This window comes from Geotrypetes seraphini, chromosome 1 (genome assembly GCF_902459505.1).
Source record: "Geotrypetes seraphini chromosome 1, aGeoSer1.1, whole genome shotgun sequence".
In the NCBI taxonomy this organism is placed as follows: domain Eukaryota; kingdom Metazoa; phylum Chordata; class Amphibia; order Gymnophiona; family Dermophiidae; genus Geotrypetes; species Geotrypetes seraphini.
The window spans coordinates 342,484,519-342,505,486 of record NC_047084.1 but is presented as its reverse complement, the minus strand read 5'-3'; the positions used below and the strand labels follow the sequence as shown (position 1 = coordinate 342,505,486).

The 20,968-nt window shown below is 44.0% G+C and overlaps 1 protein-coding gene across 1 annotated transcript in view; it reads left to right on the top strand.

The window, feature by feature from the left end:
* ANKRD17 (ankyrin repeat domain 17) overlaps positions 1-20,968 on the top strand; it is a 291,925-nt gene that overhangs the window by 233,510 nt on the left and 37,447 nt on the right. Inside the window, 4 exon segments of the mRNA XM_033961546.1 lie at positions 1,576-1,692; positions 3,124-3,295; positions 13,166-13,601; positions 17,592-17,732. Coding sequence (XP_033817437.1) covers positions 1,576-1,692; positions 3,124-3,295; positions 13,166-13,601; positions 17,592-17,732 — 866 coding nt within the window.

The following is a 20,968-nucleotide window of genomic DNA, read 5'->3' as shown; positions in this document are numbered from 1 at the left end:
CTTCTTTTGACTGTGCATTCAATATTTCTTCCCTTCTTTCAGCCTCCTGAATGCTTCCTCTCCTCCAGACCTCATTCCTTCCCCTCAACTTTTTCTTTCTCTCTCCATGCCCCCTTTCTTTCTTTCTGACTCCCCTTCTTTCTTTCTGTCTCTCTGTCCCCCCTTTCTTCAGCCAGGCAGCGATTGCTGGCCCGGAACTTCCTCTCCTACGTCAGAATTGATGTCGAGGAGGGGGGGGGGGAAGTTGGTTGGCCCAGCGCTTCTATTTACCGCGTCGGGAAGCAGGTAGAATGCAAAGGCAATGCGAATTATCACAGACCTTTTGGGCACCCCTGGTCTACGTTCTCTCTGGCAAACTTCAGTTTGGCCTTGATAGTTTCTCTTAGAGAGCAAAGGTTTCCTCCTTGCACACCTCCCATGCAAGTTAAATTTGTGCAGTCTCTTTCTGATTGTAGAGGCATGCACTTTCACATCGACAGTAGCAAGAGCCTGCCGTAGGTCCCACGATGACATTTTAGGGTTTTTGGAGACCTTTTTTTAGCATCTGCTCTGGGAGTCAACTTGCTTGGACGGCCATATCTGGCCATGTTGACAGTATGGAAAGTCCTCCACTTGTACACTATTTTCCAGACCGTGGAATGTCAAATTCTTTCGAGATCTTTTAAAATCCCTTACCAGACTTATAAGCTGCTACAATCTTCTTTCTGAAGGCCTCAGGCAGCTCTTTTGATCTTACCATGGTATTCACTCTCACTGTAGCAGTCATAAGCATACCAAACTAAGGGCTCCTTTTACTAAGCCATGCTAGCGGGGTTAACGAGCGCAACTTTTCATCACGCGCTAACCCTCGTGCTGGCCAAAAACTACCGCCTGCTCAAGAGGAGGCGGTAGCAGCTAGCACGTCCTGCGGTTTAGCGCACCTTTGTAAAAGGAGCCCTAAATGTCTGAGGATTAAGTAGGACAAATCTCCTTCAAAATGCTGAGTCACAATGTTCTAATCATGTGCACCTGTGTGTGATTTGAGCAACTTTAAGAGGGAGGATATGTGTGTGGGGGGGAGGGGGGTCCTAATTTATTCCTCAATTAGAATACACATTTTTGTGGATCTTTTGTTTCATGAATAAATTGAGGAAAACCTTTGTTGTTTACCTACAATTACATCACTTTCTTTTCCAGAGATAAATAAAAAAAAATTTGACATCGATAAATGAACATTTCTTAAGAAAGCTGAATATTTCATTGGGTGTCCTAATTTTTTCACATGACTGTATGTATGTATATTTGAAAAAAAAAAAAATATACGTGTTAATGCTAACTCTTCTAAAATCCTCTCCTGGAAACCCCTCTTATCAGTTTAGATAAACTTTGTGCATATCAGCTGTGTGCATGAGAACTTTACCTGCATGTCAGGAGGTCAATTTTTATAAAAAGCCTATTTATGTGAATATAACACTATTTTCACCTGCAGAAAAAGTTTAAAATCTCCCTTTTAATTTTGCAACCAAATGCTATTGCTGCAAAATAAAGGGAAGTTCACTTTCATTTGAGACCAACGGTTTGACTGACCCCTTATAGGAGATGCTGAAGAAGTGCCATTTATGTATGGAATCCATAGTACAAGCCAAAGATCGGCAGGCCGCAGAAGCAAACAAGAATGCAAGCATCCTTTTAGAGGAGCTGGATCTGGAAAAGGTACCACTATTAACTCTATAGAAATAGAGCATAGCATTTTACAATCTAACAATAATGAAGGATGTAAGAAAAGAGCTACAATTTTTTTTATATAGTAAGTCCAAAATAAATTAAAAAAAAAATAAAAAAAAAAAATATATATATATATATATATAAACAATACAATCCTTAACAACCCATATTATCCCATATTGCAAATAAGCTGAGATTTCATTCAATATCACACCTTTATAAGTTTGACAATACAAATCTAAAGGGGCCCAAGCTTTTTTAAATGTTGAGAAGTTCTGCCTTTTAATTTTATCAGCCTTCTCATAATTTCCAGTGAAACACACAATATTCCAGCAAGCGTTCATGGACAGAGCAGTGTTATCCTTCCACTGAGACAATGTGGTCCATATTTCTATTGTCATAAATATACAGTATCAAACATTCTAGCCCTCTCTTTACTTATTAACTGATGAGCTAAACCAAAACCCAACTGACCTCCAAATAACTACAGTATAATGTAAATCAGACTGAATTACTAACACACTAGTAATCTGCTCCCACACTGGAACCTCAAACTGTTTCACATTCACACAAGCATGCAACGTATGAGACAAAAAAAAACCCATGGCAGACACAGAGGCCTGGATTCTGTATAGGATGCCCAGGAAGGGCGCCTTGTACAGAATCAGGCCTAGGCCCACCCAAAATAAACCCGATTCTGTAACCGACGTCCATGTTATAGATACCAGTTACAGAACTGGGTTACTGTAGACGTGGCTGCTATACTTATCACGGTAAGGGACCTTCCTGCCACGATAAGTATAGCGGCCGCAGCTGCCAGTACCTCCACTCACATATGATCGTGGCAGGAGGGAGCCCAGCCCTTCTTGCCCAATGACCGTCCCCCCTCCTCATGTACAATCAAAGCATGAGGGAGCCCAATCCCTCCTGCCCAGTGACCGCCACCCTTTTCTGAAGATTTCTAGCAGGAGGGTGCCTAATCCCTCCTGCCGGACCCCCCAATGAACCCTCCCGTCCCCGGAACCCCCCAATGAAATGCGCCCCCCCCCCCGGAACTCCCCTGGGCTCAACGAGCAAGTTGGCCAGCCGGACGGGTCCTTGCACCGGTAGGCCTGCCTCTGTCCAAATGAGGCGGGCTCGGCCCTCCCCTGCCCAACCCAAAGGAGCCTAAGCCATCTCCTATTGGTGGGGTCTTTGGTACATGATACATGCGGTGGTTGGAATTTTCTGTGACTTTGGGGGATTGCTGCACAAAAAAATCTATTAAAATGTATGGAAGATTGATGTGGGTTGTGTTGCGGCACAATATTATTGATATAATCATATTAATGGGATCAAACTGTTTTCTCGTTGCTGAGATTACTGCTGGTATGGCAACTTTAAAGACAAAAATAAAACTCAACCTTTTGTGCTTTGTAGCTAAGGGAAGAGAGCCGAAGGCTAGCATTGGCTGCCAAGAGAGAGAAGAGAAAGGAGAAAAGGCGCAAGAAAAAAGAAGAACAAAGAAGAAAGCTGGAAGAAATTGAAGCAAAAAACAAAGAAAATTTTGAATTGCAGGCAGCACAGGAGAAGGAAAAACAGAAACGTGAAGGTAGCTTTCCTTTTTCCACGTGACAGTTTAAAAGAACTTTAGTGTGCAGACAGTAGTATCAGTGCACTGGTTTCTTTTCTTTCTTTCTTTTTTGGATCTTGTGTGGGAATTGTGGTTCTGTGTTCTTAAGGGGGTAAGAGATTTCCACTGTGGCATCTGACTATTTTGTTTACAGGGAAATAACTTACAACGTTCCTGCATAAGGAGCGAGTGATCTGATAAGGCAGCACGAAACCTCTGTTCTGTACTGCTCTGCACTTTGAGGTCAGCAGTCGGGCAGGGAGACTGGGTGCAAGAGAGGAATGGGGAGAGCTGTTTAGTATGAGTCACTTGCTTTTTAGATCAGGATTCCTGTTCTTTCCTGTATAAGGTCCCCTGTTTATTATATGGATTAAGATGACTGTGCTGTCATGCGATAAAAATAACTTGAAGAGCTTGCTAAGTGCACTTCATATCTAAAACTATTCAGCATATCTCAGTACTCCATGTTTATTTTCCCCTACAGTCCTAGCTGCAGGGCCTGGTGAGATCACGAGGAAAATAGAGCCAATGCACTATATCTGTGAAAAGGCAAGTGGTACTTTGGATTAGTGTACTGGCTTTTGATTGAGGACTTAAGTTGGCGGTGTGCAGAAATATTATAGCAACCTAGATGCAGGAGCATTTCTAGATCTAATCCTCACATTAAGGATTCCCTGCCTGCCACTTGTACCCAACATTGCATTAGCTTCCCAGATTCACACAAAGCAGTGGTGGTTCTGAGATGGTTAAATATATGCCTGATGTCTCCAGATAACTTTAACTTGGTAATTTTAATAAGGCACTGATCGCCTGTATTGCCTTCCCTAAGTAAATTAATATTTTTCCTCCAGTAATCAAGTCCTGCCGCTATTATTTACCTAGGTCTCTCATTGTTAGCTTAAACTGATTTTTCACCCACAGTGTCCTAGATTTTTGCAGTGGTCAAAATGAATATAAACAGATTTTCATTAATTTTAGGTTATTAGAGAGCACAGCTCTGGAACTATTTATGCAACATTTCAAGGAACCTCACTGAAGCAGATTCCCCAAGACTTGCTTAAATGAATTCCAAGACTTTCCAGAAGTAGCGGAAGTTAAGATTCCTTCTGCTACTTCATACTGAATCCATCTGTTTGCTGACTGTGACCTATTCCCACTTGCAGATTCTTGACTGCTTATAAAAATACGGTATATTCTCGAATATAAACCAATCCAAAAATAAACCATTCACTCCAGGTAATCTTTTTCCCTCAAGAAAGGAGGAAAAAAGGTTTGTGCAAATATAAACTGGAGGAGGAGGGAGGGTTTAATATTCAAGTGCCCTGCAAGGCTCTGCACCCATCCCCCCTCCCTCCCTGCCAGGCTCTGCACCTAGCCCCCCTCTCTCCCTGCCCTGCCAGGCTCTGTACACTGTTCCCTCTCCCAATGCCTTGCAGGTCTCCACCAGGCCTTCTGTAAGACCTGGTGGTCCAGCGGTGATCCAGGATAGGAGGGATCCCTCCCGCCTCCTGTCTCAGCTGACTCCTTCCTGGTGCAACTTTCAAATCCCTGGTGGTTCAGCGGTGAACTAGGGAAGGAGCAATTTTCCTACACTCCTGCCCCGTGCTAGCTGAATGGATTTGACAAAGGCCTACCTGCACATTCCTATCTTTCTGAGAACACAGAAAGTTTCTGAGATTTCATGTCCTGAGAAACCATTACCGGTTCTTGGCTCTTCCCTTTGGGATGGTAACAGCTCCTCACACGTTTACCAATCTGATGGTGGTGGTAGCTGTCCATCTACGCAAGACGGATTTGAAGGTTTATTCATACCTGACTGGCTGATCAGAGTTCTATCATTCCTGGAAGGAATCAAACTAACAAATCACCTTAAACATTTAATAACCTAAATATAACTCCTTAAATAAATAAATATGTAAATATGTGTGTATATGAAAAGCTCAGACCAAACAACCAACCTCTAGTGAAACAGAATTGTAGTTTGGGGAGTTTCCCTGTACCCCTCCTTCACATGTGTTTTTATATTGGACTATCGCCTGCTTTGGTACAAACTGAAGGGGGCAGCAGATCCCTCTAGTGAAGGAGGAGAGATTCAAAAGCTGGAGCGGATTCCTTCTGCACGGCTCGTGAGCATGGGGATGTTATCCGTCCTCCAGAATGGCACACCTATCTACTAGAAAAGATATTAGCAAGGTAAGAACCTACACTCTTTTCACAGTGTGGTTTTTTTATTATTATTTTTAAGTTGATTGTATATTGGCTGTCGAAGAAAAGCACAAGTCTGTCTCTAAACAGTTGCTTTTGGCATTTTCCCCTAGTATTTCTCCTCATAAGAACAACCTCACCCCTCCCCCACTACCCTACCTTTAATCAAAAAGTCTAAATATTATTCCCTTGCATGGAAAAACATTATTTAACAGAAAGGCAACACTTATCGTAAAACGGCTGTTTGCCACAACCATCGCTGATGTAAAGTATGACTTTATATCAGCGCTGGTTATGGCAAACAGCCGTTTTGAGATAAGTGTTGCCTTTCTGTTAAATAATGTTTTTCCATGCAAGGGATTAAGAACATAAGAACATAAGCAGTGCCTCCGCCGGGTCAGACCATAGGTCCATCCTGCCCGGCAGTCCGCTCCCGCGGCGGCCCAAACAAGCCACGACCTGTCTGAATCACCAGAAGGGTCTCCCTTGCCACCTTGGTTTCTCATTGAAGTCCTATCTTCCCATCGAAGTCCTAACCCTCCGGTCTTGCACATGCACGACCTGGTTGGGTTTCTATACTTATTACCTGGTTAGCTTTCTATACTTGTGTTACATCCCAGCTCCTCCCTCAGTATCCCACGATCCCTTTATCCCTCAGGAATCCGTCCAATCCCTGTTTGAATCCCTGTACCGTACTCTGCCTGATCACTTCCTCCGGTAGCGCATTCCAAGTGTCCACGACCCTTTGGGTGAAAAAAAAACTTCCTTGCATTTGTTTTGAACCTATCTCCCTTTAGTTTCTCCGAATGCCCCCTCGTACTTGTTGTCCCCTTCAGTCTGAAGAATCTGTCCCTATCCACCCTCTCTATGCCCCTCATGATCTTGAAGGTCTCTATCATATCTCCCCTGAGCCTCCTTTTTTCCAGAGAGAAGAGCCCCAGCCTATCCAACCTCTCGGCGTATGGGCAGTGTTCCAGCCCTTTTACCAGTTTCGTTGCTCTCCTTTGGACTCTCTCAAGTACCGCCATGTCCTTCTTGAGGTGCGGCGACCAATACTGAACGCAGTATTCCAGATGTGGACGCACCATCGCTCGATACAATGGCATGATGACTTCCCACGTCCTGGTTGTTATGCCCCTCTTTATGATGCCCAGCATCCTGTTGGCTTTTTTTGAGGCTGCTGCGCACTGTGCAGATGGCTTCAGTGATGCATCCACCAGCACACCCAAGTCTCTCTCAAGTCTGCTGTCTCCCAACAATGCCCCCCCCCAATTTGTAGTTGAACAACGGGTTCTTTTTCCCTATATGCATGACCTTGCATTTTTCTACGTTAAAGCGCATTTGCCATTTGTTTGCCCAGTCTTCCAGCTTGTCCAGGTCCCTTTGCAGGTCCTCACACTCCTCCCTGGACCTAACTCTGCTGCACAGTTTGGTATCGTCTGCAAATTTTATAACCTCGCACTTTGCCTCCTTTTCCAGGTCATTGATAAATATGTTGAAGAGTAACGGCCCTAGCACCGATCCCTGTGGCACACCGCTTGTGACTCCCCGCCAGTCAGAATATTGGCCCTTCACTCCGACCCTCTGCAGTCTACCCGACAACCAGTGCTTGATCCATCTGTGCACATCCCCTCCCACCCCGTGGTTCCACAGCTTCCTAAGCAGCCTTTCATGTGGCACCTTGTCGAAAGCCTTTTGAAAATCGAGGTAAATGATGTCTATGGGTTCCCCATTGTCCACCCGACTGCTTATTCCCTCAAAGAAGTACAGAAGGTTCGTTAGGCACGACCTTCCCTTACAGAATCCGTGCTGGCTTGTTCTCAGTAGGCCATTCCTCTCGATGTGCTCGCAAATGCCGTCCTTGATCATAGCTTCCACCATCTTCCCTATAATTGAAGTCAGGCTCACCAGCCTGTAGTTCCCGGGGTCACCCCTCGATCCCTTCTTGAAGATAGGTGTAACATTCGCCAATTTCCAGTCCTCTGGTACCTCACCAGTTTTCAAGGATAGGTTGCAAAGATGCTGGATTGTGCCCCCTATTTCTTGTCTTAGTTCCTTCAGAACCCTTGGGTGGATCCCGTCCGGACCCAGTGATTTACCGCATTTTAACCTGTCTATCTGTTTGAGGACATCCTCCTTACTTACCTCTATGTGCTCCAATTTTTCGGCCTGTTCCCCACTCATGAGCTCCTCTGAGTCCGGTATATTAGATGTGTCTTCGCTTGTGAAAACCGACGAGAAGAACGTGTTCAACCTCTCAGCTACCTCTTTATCCTCCTTAATCACTCCCTTCCTATCCCCATCGTCCAACGGCCTCACCTCCTCTCTCGCTGGTCGCTTTCCCTTTACGTAACTGAAGAATGCCTTGAAGTTTTTCGCCTCCCTGGCCAGCCCCTCTTCGTATTCCCCTTTCGCTTTTCTAACCTCTCGGTGGCATTCCTTTTGGCATTTCCTGTGCGCCTGGTGATTTTCCTCCGTTGGGTCCTTTTTCCATCTCCGGAAGGATACTTTTTTGTCATTTATTGCCCTCTTTACTTCAGTTGACATCCAAACCGGGTCCTTTGATCGCTTGTTCTTGCAGCCTTTCCTGAAACTGGGGACGTACATTCTTTGTGCTTCCTGCAGGGTGTCCCTGAATAGGGTCCCACAGTCTCCATCCTAAAGATGTTTCTGAGCTTCCTCCCCACCATTTCCCTCATAGCAACATAGTTCCCTTTCTTGAAGTTGAGCGCAGTTGTTGCGGTCCTCCTTACTATGGGTGTCCCCCTTTCTAATGTGAATCTGATCGCGTTGTGATCACTGTTGCCTAGTGGTCCTCCCACTTCTACCCCTCTTGCAGGCCCCCCTAATCCGTTTAGGATGAGGTCAAGAGTAGCACCCCCTCGCGTCGGTTCTTTGACTAGTTGCTCCATGAAGCAGTCCCTCACAGCTTCTACAAATCCTGTTTCCCTAGTGCAGTTGGAGTGACCCGTACTCCAGTCTATTCCCGGGTAGTTGAAGTCCCCCATCACTGTTACACTTCCAGTCCTGCATTCCTGTCTCAGTTCCGCTTCCAAGTCGTGTCCGACTCCTTCTGGCGTACCAGATGGGCGATAGTACAGCCCCAGTTTTATGCCTGCACCCTTGTTTCCCGGCAATTTGACCCATAGCGATTCCAGCCCCTCTGCCTTCATTTCCATATCCATCCCGACCGAGTGGATAGAGTCCTTAATATATAGTGCTATGCCTCCCCCCTTCTTGTGGGTCCTGTCCCTCCTGTAGAGCTTGTACCCCGGCAGCGCCACATCCCATTGATTTTCCTCTGTCCACCAGGTTTCTGCAATTCCAATTATATCTAGGTCCTCCCCCTTGGCCACGACTTCTAGTTCACCCATCTTGGCCATGAGGCTTCTTGCATTTGCATATAAGCACTGCAGGTCCTGTAGGTCCCGTCGTTTTTCCTCCACCTCTGCATTTACCTGGGCCGCCTGCCCTTGGATTTCAGGCAGTTCTCCCGTTCCCTGTGCTTCTGCTTTGCCCTCAACCTTTACCCTCTTAGCTTTCAGCTTCCCCACATTCCCGCCACCCCACTTCCCCGCTTTTCCTCTGGGTTTTATAGCCCTACCGGCCCCCTCCTGGGCTATCATCCCTTGAGCCTCTGTTTGATCCCCCTCGTCTTGTGGTACCTCTATATTGCCCTCAGCTTTCGCCCTCGTGCCACCCAGTCCCCCTGTGTCTCCATGCCCCTTAGTCTTCTCCCAGCAAGCTCCCTTTACCTGATGTTTCCCTCGCTGTCTGATCATAAGATCCTCCGGTCCCTCTGCTTCCTCCCTGCAGTCATCCCGTTCAACATCTGTTCTGGATACTGTTGTCCGAAGCGTCAACATCAGATCAGCTGTCGGCTTTCCCCCTCTCCTCAGTTTAAAGCCCTCTCGATCTCCTTCCTCACATTGGCTGCCAGTAGTCTAGTTCCCGCTGTGCTCAGGTGCAGGCCGTCCCGCCGGTAGAGCTTGCTCTTTCCCCAGAAGGACGTCCAGTTCCTCACAAAGTGGAAGCCCTCCTCCTGGCACCATCTCCTCAACCATGCATTCACAGCCTGGAGGTCTGCCTGCCTCTTTGCATCTGCTCTCGGTACAGGCAGGATCTCCGAGAATGCTATCCTCCGTGTGCTCCGCTTCAGCTTTCGTCCCAGGACCCTGAACTGGTCAGTCAGTGTGGCCATGCTGAAGTTCCTCCGGCTCACATCATTCGTTCCGAAGTGGATTATTACCGCAGTCTCCTCTGTCTCTGCTCCGTCCAAGATCCTCTCGATCCTATCAGTGATGTCTTGTGTCTTGGCCCCTGGGAGACAAGTCACTAGCCGGTCCTCCCTTCCTCCAGCTACGTGACTGTCTACCTCTTTCAAGATCGAGTCTCCCACCACAATAGCAGACTTCCCTTTCCTCAGCAACCTCCTCTGCCTCAGGTCCGTGTCCTTGGTGTAGTGCGGTGTCTCTCCCTCGGGGTCCCGGTGAGTCGCGGTCTCCTCCTCTTGCGTGGTTCCTCCGCTAGGTCCTTTCCCGGTATCACCTTGTGGATCCTGGGTCTCGTCTGCCGACATCCGTCTGTACAGCTGCTGGTCCCGTTCCTCCACCTTCCTATAGGCCTCCTCGATGAATCTCTCGAAGTCCCTCACCTGGTCCACAATGGGGCCTGCTCCGTCTGTGTTCTGGGTTGACCAGCTCGTCTCCTTTGTGGTGCGCAGTCCCTCCAGTTCCTGGACCCTGACCCTCAATCTGCCGACCTCCATCCTCAGGCTTTCCAGTTCCTGACACCGACTGCATATGTACTCCCGCCTTCCCAAGGGGAGGTAGTCGTACATATTGCACTCTGTGCAGTATACCGGAAAGTACCTCTGGGATCCTGGGTCCTCCATCGCTCTCGTAAAGTGCTGGTGTGCTCCTGCTGATTGGAGCCTGTTATATTATTAGCTTCAGAATCCAACTGTCGTCACTGCAGGCGCTTCACAAAGGCGCGCACTAAGGCCTTCGTCGGCGCGCTTAACGGCTGAGCGCTGTTGGCGCTGTGCTCTTTTAAATGTTCCTTTTCGGTCAGGGAGAGGGGCGGAGCAGGGCTCCCACGCTGCCTCTCTTCGGGAACAATCTGGATACGCTGTCTCCCGCTGGTGGCCTGAAAGGGGGCCCTGCTGGCTGCTGTGCTCTTTTAAATGTTCCCTTTCGGTCAGGGAGAGGGGCGGAGCAGGGCTCCCATGCTGCCTCTCTTCGGGAACAATCTGGATACGCTGTCTCCCACTGGTGGCCTGAAAGGGGGCCCGGCTGGCTGCTGTGCTCTTTTAAATGTTCCCTTTCGGTCAGGGAGAGGGGCGGAGCAGGGCTCCCACGCTGCCTCTCTTCGGGAACAATCTGGATACGCTGTCTCCCGCTGGTGGCCTGAAAGGGGGCCCAGCTGGCTGCTGTGCTCTTTTAAATATTTAAATATTTTTAATATTTATAGTTTTTGATTAAAGGTAGGGTAGAGGGGTAGGAGTGAACATATGTGATTATCAATGAGGGCACAGGATGTGGACTTGAAATGATATCTAAATCACAAGAGGTCCTATGAATTGACAACCCCTTTTTTACATTATAATATGCTCACCTCCCATGTTTATTATAGTTTCATCACAATTTATTATAAAAAAAAATTTGATGGGGATTTTCTGTACAATTAGGTAGAGATAGTTACTCAAAATCTGATTGTTAAGTTGATGGAGTATTAATTTTTGATTAGCAGGTTCCAGCGATTATTAGTATTTAAGAAATTGGTATAGAAGCACATATTTAACCATCTCATTACCCACTTTTCCTATTAAGTTTTCATTATGGGTACGATGTTATTTTGAGACCTGTATTCTGGTAACATTGTTTGGGTTTCTGCCAGGTACTTATGACCTGGATTGGCCACTGATGGAAGCAAGATACTAGGTTAGATGGACCATTGGTCTGATCCATTATGGCTGTTCTTATGCAGATTTGCATCCAATGCGTCCATTGCATGCAGATGTATATTGCACATCCGCGCATGACCGGAAGCCCTCCAGACATGACCCCGAGCTCATAAGAACATAAGCAGTGCCTCTGCTGGGTCAGACCTGAGGTTCATCGTGCCCAGCAGTCCACTCATGTGGCGGCCCAACAGGTCCAGGACCTGTGCAGTAATCCTCTATCTATACCCCTCTATCCCCTTTTCCAGCAGGAAATTGTCCAATCCTTTCTTGAACCCCAGTACCGTACTCTGCCCTATTACTCTCTCTGGAAGCGCCGGGTTTTCAAAATCCATCCAGACACCTGGACAGTCCTCTAAGAAGAGGGCATGTCTGGGTAAATCCGGATACATGGGTATGATTGTGTGTGGCTTGGGAGTTCATTGTACTTAGGTGATAGGAGAAGCCAGCACAAAGACAAGTTGCACCAGTGGTGTGAAGTAACATCCACAAGGAAAGAAGAGGCTATTGCTCAACTCTAATTGGGAAAAAATAGTGAAATAGTTTTGCAAAATGGTTGCTTTTTCACTGTTTTGTGGTTTCTATGTGAACAGCCTTTACCATGAATCACTAAATAAAATTGTACACAAGAAAAAAAAAAGACTGGTCGTTTTACTAGTTCTGTCTTTTGAGTTTCAAGTTTATTAAAAATTTGTTGTACACACAATGTCAAGTACTTCAATGTGTATAGCAGTTTAAAAATAGGGGACAAAAATAATACAATTTAATTACAAATAAACATAAGGTATAAATGTACAAAATTTAATTACTGATACAAAAGGAGAGGGAGATGAGCTACAATATTTAAAGAAACATTTAAGGAGAACACATCTGGAGGGTAATCAAAGAATAAATATAAAAAGATAGATAAGCATAGAAGAGAAGGTGGAAAAGTTTGCGACCTATACATAAGGTCTGGCTAATTAGAGCATAAGATTTAATGTTAGACGAGTTATCCTATCTATGTCTCAAATGCGTCTGGGAGGCAAGCACTACGGAGGAGGAAAGGAGAGCAACTGGCTTCCTATTCTATACTCTCCATAAACATGGATGTTAGCTATGCTTTCCTTTGTGTGTTTACTGCCCACCAGGTGCCATAATTTTTAGTGCACCTCATAAAAGCTATATGCCAGTCATGGATTTGTTAGACTGTCCTGATTGACTTTTGCCATTAAAACTTACAAGTCAGTAATTTTATTCTCTATAATATGGGCATTTGGGCATATGTTAGAAGAAATCAATTCTTGCTTTCTCAAACTCCTGCACTGAGGAGTTTTAATGGGGTCAGTTTTCAATCTGCCCGCTGGCTTTGCACCAAATCTAAAGCTGAAAGTACACACTTAGTTTTTCACTTTGGGAATTAAGGTGGACACAAATTACACATAACAGGCTCCTTCACTTGCTTTTGCTGCCAACACCTTGTGATAGCCCTGGTTGCAAGGCTGCTTGTTATAATACACAAGGAACTCACAACAGCGGGATATTAGGACACAAGGGCATCTTTCAGAAACAAACTTTTCTAAGTCATGTCACACTTTTGTTCCCTACTTTCTTGTTTTTAATTTTATATGTTATAAAGGAAGGTTCCTGCGCTAAAACTATGCTCTTATTTTTTTTCTCTTCCGTATTTTGCTTTCAAACAGATGAGCCCCTAGTCCTAACAGAGCCTCCCAGTGCAACCATCACCACCACCATAGGCATATCTGCAACATGGACAACCCTGGCAGGTTCCCACGGCAAAAGAAATAGCACTATAACCGCAAATGTCTCCAAGCGGAAGAACAGAAAGAACAAAAGTGCCTCTGAAAACGTGCAGATCATATTCAAGGGCCATCTTCCTACAGTCTATGGGCTGCAGGAGAAAGCAAACGGAGAGTCCAAGAGTAGCAGCACCAGTGAAAGCGGCGACAGTGATATGAGAATATCCAGTTGCAGTGATGAGAGCAGCAACAGCAATAAGAATGACCACCATTCCTTCTCCACGACTGCTCACCCACAGAACAGCAAGAAGCAGCCCTCGCTGCTCATTACGTCTCCAAAGAATGGCAGGAAGGTACATTCCACCAGATCTGCTGGCAAGTAAGTGCAGGTGCTTCATACTGGTGTGTCTTAGATACTAGCACAGAAAAAAATCCTGCTGTCCCTATTTTTAGAGAAGCGAAAGCAGTTGTTGGCAGAGTTTCTTTTTTTTTATAATCTTTATTAATTTTCAAATGTTAACAGTGCCATACAATGAATTTAAACATAAATACTGCACAGAATGCACTTTAAATACACAAATAATTCAAAAAACAATCATTTTCTCCTCCCTCATCCCCATAATTAATAGAAGAAGTACATATTTAATTTCAATAATATAGATAATTAAGTATAGCAAACCATAATACATTCCCCTCCCCCAACCCACCCACCCTGGATGTGTAAGAAAGTCAAATAAAATGAAAGGTACATGACAGTTATTGTGACTCAATAAATGCAGTCAATAGGCTCCACACCATTTTGAATGCGTTACTATATCCCAAACATTCTGCGTTCATTCTTTCATACTTGTAACTGGAACATTTTAGAGAAGAGAAAGCAGTTGTCGGCAGAGTTTCAAGGCAGCGCATGAATGAGTAGGCAGTGCCACGGGACAAGAGTGCATGTTCTGTGATATGGAGCACATGCTCAGGATATGCTTAAATTCTTCAAATATTGCATAACTATGAAGTACTGCACCCTGATATTTATAGAAGTTGTTTCAGAACTCTGACAAAAATATTTAATAGCATGTATCCTAACTCCAGATTATATGGTCTTCACAAGAAAAAACATGAACGCTAGCATTAGATAAAGGTCAAGAAGTGGTGGTCCTATGGCACAGGCTGAACTGGATCACATGAAACTAATGGCGTTAGGGGATTCAGGTTTGGATCCCTCGTCCCAAGAGCCTTTTGGGCCTGGCTGCACAGGCCCAGGGTAAAGAAGGCTACCAGTGCTACAATGTTTGTCTCTTGATGATTCAAACATTGGTGCCAAGTGTGTTCATAAGAGACAGTACCCCCAAACCACTAGTTTTGTGGTTAGAAAAAGTCATCTGCACTGCACCTGCAGTGTGTGTGGGTGGTTTGGGGATGGTGGGTATCAAGGGAGTGTGGGTGTTGCACATACATTTTGTATGTTAGTGATAATGAGGTTGAAAACATTGAAAATGTTTTCTGATTTTAAAATAAATATAAGCATATTTTAATCTATAGCTGAAAATCTAGTGCAATTACTTTGCATTGTGATGTAATCATTAAAGCCACCCTTCCATTGTTTAACTGTGGTCCCATGCTTCTTTCTGACAAACTGCATTGTTTGAGTTTTCTTGCCCATTTAATAAAATACGTTAAAATCCAGAAATGAAACAGTTAAGTACTATGGAATAAATTAACTTGGCATCTAGAAGATATTTTCAAGAGTGGATATAACAGTAATGAGAAATAGCTCATGGAAGTTTTCTCCTTACAAGAAGTTTATCCTTGGTCTTGGAGACATTGGATTTTGCATTCAGAAACCATTTATTTTTTCTCACTAACATGACCACCCACAGTGGTGGTTGTGACAGTAAGTAATTAGGCCCCGATTCACTAAAGTCAGCTATTGTCTCTATACCATTAAACAGGTGTGTCGACTATCGCTGCTAACCGACCCGATTTACAAAACGGCCCACCTCATGTTTCCCCCTCGATCGCCCATTTTCCGATCCAGCCATGCAAATTAAGTAAAACCCTATACAAAATAGCCAAGCAATTGATTCACTTACATTGCTTGGCTATTTTCCATTAGGCTTTACGATCCTAAAAACCTGACTGCTGTAGACCTGTTGGTAACTATCATCGCCTCCCCCCCCCCGCCCTGAACTGATATGGAAGGAGGGATCCCCCCCTGCTGTCACCCTCCCCGTATCTTTAAGTCAGGAGCAGGAAGGGTACTCAGTCCTTCCTGCTCTTCCACTGTCCGACGTCAGTAATGCGGGCCTTAGGCCCCTCCCTGTGATGATGAGGAGGGGCCTAAGGCCCTGATTGGCTCAGGCACCTCAAGCTCCTCCCTTGGGAGTGGCCTAAGGCCCGCATTGCTGATGGTAGCCAGTGGAGGAGCAGGAGGGACTGAGCATCCTTCCTGCTCCCAACTTAAAGGTACGGGGGGGGCCCGCAATGGCAGGAGGGAGTGGGCATCCTTTCTGCCATATTTGCACGGTGGGGGGGGGAGCATCCCTCCTGCTATTTTATTTTTATTGGGCAGATATTTTGTGTGTATAATACACACAAAATATTTGTGTCATAAAAAATTAAAAACAGCAGAAACCCTGACAGCAGTGACAGGGGGGTGCTTCTCCTGTCACTACTGTCAGGACTCTTCGCATTTCTCAATCTCTTACTGAGCGATTGAGTCAGTGAGTTTGCATGCAAAAGATTTGCACCTTCGTGCAAATAATTTGCATGCAAACTTGATAGTGAATCAATCACTGTTTGAAAGTCGGCCAGAGATTCTGCCAACAGCGATTGAGTCACTATCTTTAGTGAATCTGAGCCTTAGTGTCACAAACACTGGAGGCAACAGCATGGCTCTAAATCAGTTGCTAAAAAGAATAAAGCTGGAACTGTAGGAACGAAAAGATGTAAAGTACCTGCATTTTGAACACCACAAATAAATGCATAAACCAAACAATGCTTTTCTCAAGAGAATTTTATACCCAGTGCATGAAGGCATTCACAATTTAAGCAGTTCTTAAAAAAAAAATCTATTTTGCAGTCCACTTTGTTTCAAGATTATGTGAGTAAAGAGAAAAAAAGCAAACTTTCCTTTCTTTTAAAGTGAGGTTTTCAGATCTGTGTTTTTACTGTTCTAATATTGTCACTACATAGCGTATTCCTTCAGATCCCTGTTTGCCTTTGGTGCTGTTTCAACTATTCAAAACTGAATTGAGAGAGAGAGAAGAGCTGATGTTTGACTGCAGACCTAATTCTATTGTGGCTGCTTTCCCCTTTTCCATAGTAACATAGTAACATAGTAGATGACGGCAGATAAAGACCCGGATGGTCCATCCAGTCTGCCCAACCTGATTCAATTTAAATTTTTTTTTTTTTTTTTTTTTTTTTTTAATTTTTTCTTCTTAGCTATTTCTGGGCAAGAATCCAAAGCTTTACCCGGTACTGTGCTTGGGTTCCAACTGCCGAAATCTCTGTTAAGACTTACTCCAGCCCATCTACACCCTCCCAGCCATTGAAGCCCTCCCCTGCCCATCCTCCACCAAACGGCCATACACAGACCGTACAAGTCTGCCCAGTAACTGGCCTAGTTCAATCTTTAATATTATTTTCTGATTCTAAATCTTCTGTGTTCATCCCACGCTTCTTTGAAGCCCAGGGTCATACAGTCTATTTTATTACAACTTTTTTTTTCTTTCAGTTACACTCGTATGTACTATTTTGAAACAGAGTTTGGTCCTAAACATCTCATATTTTGAAATAGAAAAGTACATATCTGCATATACTGGATTTTAGTACCAATTCAGAAAAGCATAATTTAAGTTATGCGTATGTATTGTGGCATTCATAAACATCTTTGAAAACTTGATGTTTCTGTTTTTGATCAAACCTATGTTCTTTGATTTTTACCTCTGTAGTCTCCATTTCCTTTTTTGGGGGGGGAGGGGAGGGGGTGCAGGGGAGCTATGTTCTCTGCCTCCACCTGCTGGCAAGGTTCATTCATCTGGACTGGTCTAGGAGGATCCAAGGGAAGGAAATGAATAGGTAAGAGTTAAGTTTCACAGGCAAGGCAATCTGACATACCAAGGAGGTGATTACCAGTCCAGATATCTGTTCTCTGAAAGAAAAAAATATATATATATATATAGCCACAAGAACAGTAAAGGGAACATATATAATCTGCTCATTAAGGTTGTTCTGTTTTACTTCAAAATGCATGTTCCCTTTACTGTTCTTGTGGCTGTCTCTAATCACAATTGCTGCAGAAAAAAGCTAGAAGCTCAGATTTATTTGTGCATAGTGTAAATATGATTCTAATCCTTTTTGCTTTTTATAGATTGTCTGAGCCTGTTAATGAAGGAACTTTGTGCACTAAATCTGGTCCTTCTCCACTCTCCTCCCCAAATGGAAAACTAACAATAGCAAGCCCAAAAAGAGGACAGAAACGGGAAGAAGGATGGAAGGAAGTTGTTAGAAGGTAAATACAATTTATGAGTGCAAGATTTTGTTTTTCTTCTGTTCATTTGCTTGAGGTTTTTCTTCTCCTAAAGTACAACAAAGCTCAAGTTGTTCAAGGCAAACATTAAGGTCCTGATTTTAAAAATGGTGTCTAACTTCTAGGTCAGGGGTAGGGAACTCCGGTCCTTGAGAGCCGTATTCCAGTCGGGTTTTCAGGATTTCCCCAATGAATATGCATTGAAAGCAGTGCATGCAAATAGATCTCATGCATATTCATTGGAGAAATCCTGAAAACCCGACTGGAATATGGCTCTCGAGGACCGGAGTTCCCTACCCCTGTTCTAGGTGCTGAGGAGTGCAGTTGTCAATCATGTGCTAGGCGCTGTTTATAGAATTGCACCTAATAGCACTAAGCAGTGTTAAGTGCCAGTAGGAGTTGAAACCTTAGGCGCACTGTTACTCATGCCAGAGTTTCTTGGCTTAAATGAGTGCACCTAGGTTTGGCACCTACTGTGCCTAAGTCAAACCACACCCAGTTTCTGGTAGGCACCTTGGGAGCAGATGCCTTCCTCAAAGTGGTAGGTACCTGCCAGCTAATTATTTTTTTGAATTGTTTTTTAATGGTGCTTTTCAATTAACAGTGATAATTATGCCAAAGATAAAGTCTGGTGTCGTATAGAATCTGGGCCTAAGTATCAAAATGCTGCTTCTGTCTCTCAAAAATCCCATTCTGCAAGGTTAAAATGACTGTTTTAGAATCTCATGTTCCCTGCATTTCTTCATTCATTCTGTGGTGTTACTAAGGATCACTAGGGCTGTACTGAATATTCAGTTCAAGTCTGACCCGAGCAGTGTCCTGAATACATTATTTGTATTCAAACAAATAGTAATTTAAATTCAAATAATAATAATTCAGGGCTCTTCTGTGCTAAATCCTACTGATTTCATGTTGCTCCTTTTTTTATTTATGTTAAAGCTCAGTGCCCATTATTCGTATTTGGCAAGGTCATGAATTTGGGCTGCAAAAATCCAAGAGAATGGTATGGTTTACGGGGAGAAGAACTTTGTGTACAATAGAGGAAGAGGGATTTGGGTGTTATAGTATATGATGATCTTAAGGTGGTCAAACAGGTTGAAAAGGTGATGGCGAAAGCTAGAAAGATGCTAGGTTGCATAGGGAGAGGTATGGCCAGTAGGAAAAAGGAGGTATTGATGCCCCTGTATAAGACTTTGGCAAGACCTCATTTTAGAATATTGAGTACAATTCTGGAGGCTGCACCTTCAAAAAGATACAAAAAGGATGGAGTCGGTCCAGAGGAAGGTTACTAAAATAGTTGATAGTCTATGTCATAAGGCGTACGGGGACAGACTTAAAGATCTCAGTATGTACACTTTAGAGGAAAGGTGGGAGTGGGGGGAGATATGATAAGAGACATTTAAATAACTACATGGCATAAATGCGCATGACACAAGTCTCTTTGATTTGAAAGAAAGCTCCAGAATGAGAGGGCATAGAATGAAGTTGAGGTGATAGGCTCAGGAGGATTCTAAGGAAATTTATTTATTTTTTTTTACAGAAAGGGTGGTAGATAGTAAAGATGGTGCAGACAGACTATGTCTGAATTTAAGAGAGAGTGAGACAGGCTTGTGGGATCTCTTAGGGCAGGGGTGTCAAAGTCCCTCCTCGAGGACCGCAATCCAGTCGGGTTTTCAGGATTTCCCCAATGAATATGCATGAGATCTATTTGCATGTAACAGAAGTTTATTCTCGATGCTGCACTGTAAACATTATTAGAAGGATTGGGCTAGAAATGGCACCTCATCTAGGTCAACCTAGGCAGAAGCTGACTCAGTCCTGGGGTTTCCCATTGCATGAATGGAATTGAGCCTAATGATTAGTGCATTGGTCTGAGAACCTGGGGAACTGGGTTTGATTACCAAAATTATATACAGGATAAGAAAGAACATATATTCATTTAAAAAAATACCCTTCTCAAATGTCATTTCAATTTTCTTAGTCCAAGTTATCCAGAGGTGTAAATCCACTAAGAATAGCTCCTGAACTTAAATCCTTTTTAGTTACTATCAAAGGGGCTGAGCCTCAGATCCCCATGTGTTGTATGTGTTTTACAATCACACTAGAAAGGGAATAAACCTCACTGGCTAATGCTCCCTTCCTGCCCTGTTAATCAAAAATACTTATCTATCCTCCCTCCAGGCCTAGCATCTTTTCTCTGTGCATCACCTCTCTATTCTTTTCTTCCCACACACCCCACCCTGTGGATTGCATATTCCACTATCTATTCTTTGCTTCCTCCCTGAGTCTAGTATTCCCCTCAATCCAGTTTCTCTCTCTCTCTCCACTGCCCTCCCACAGTTCCAAAGCACCTATCCTTCTCCCTCCTCTGCCCCAGTACAGAAATCTCTCTCTCTCTCTCTCTCTCTCTCTCACTCTCTCACTTAGTAACATTTTCAGATGATAGACTTCTGGCATGTAAGCAGTGAGGTCTGATATCATCTGCGTTTCATCATTGACTTGGAAACCTTTTAAGTCTTCCTGTACAATTTCATTTTCATCGAACATTGCTGATGGCCAAGGTTTATGCTAAGCATTTTGTAATGCTGATCTGGTTACATCTTTCTAGGCATTGGCAAGTGCATAAATGCGCCCTTAATACTGAAATCCTTGAGAAAAGTCTTGAATTCGTATGCCTCTTAATTGCATCAAGCATGCAATTTATAAAACAGTCCTTCTACTTGGTCTTCCTGGAACATAAAATTCCTTTGTCACAAGGCTGTAGTAAGGATGTCACATTGGGTAATGGTGGAATAGAAATCACTAATGTAATGTAAATGTCATAATTTTTTTTTTACAAGTAGTGCTTGAGGTGGATGTGCAGAGCAGTTGGCTAGAACCAGTAAAACTTCACAGTTCTCATCTAGTTCAACTTCTCTACAATAAGATCTTGCTTCTGGTACAAAGTGATTATGGAACCAGTCATGAAATGTTTCTCTGGTTACCCATGCTTTCTTGTTAGGTAAATGAAGTATACCCTCCAAAATTGGGAATGTTGGTTTTTTCCAATCACTGCCCGCAGCATTGTACATAATTACCCTGTTCTTTGTATCCTTAAAACCAGATGGAGCTCAATCACCAGCTGTTGTCTGGGTTTTTCTAGAAACATAGCACCAATAGAGAGCTGTTTTATCAGCATTGTAAATTTGTTCAGGACCAAGGTTTCTATCAGATATCCT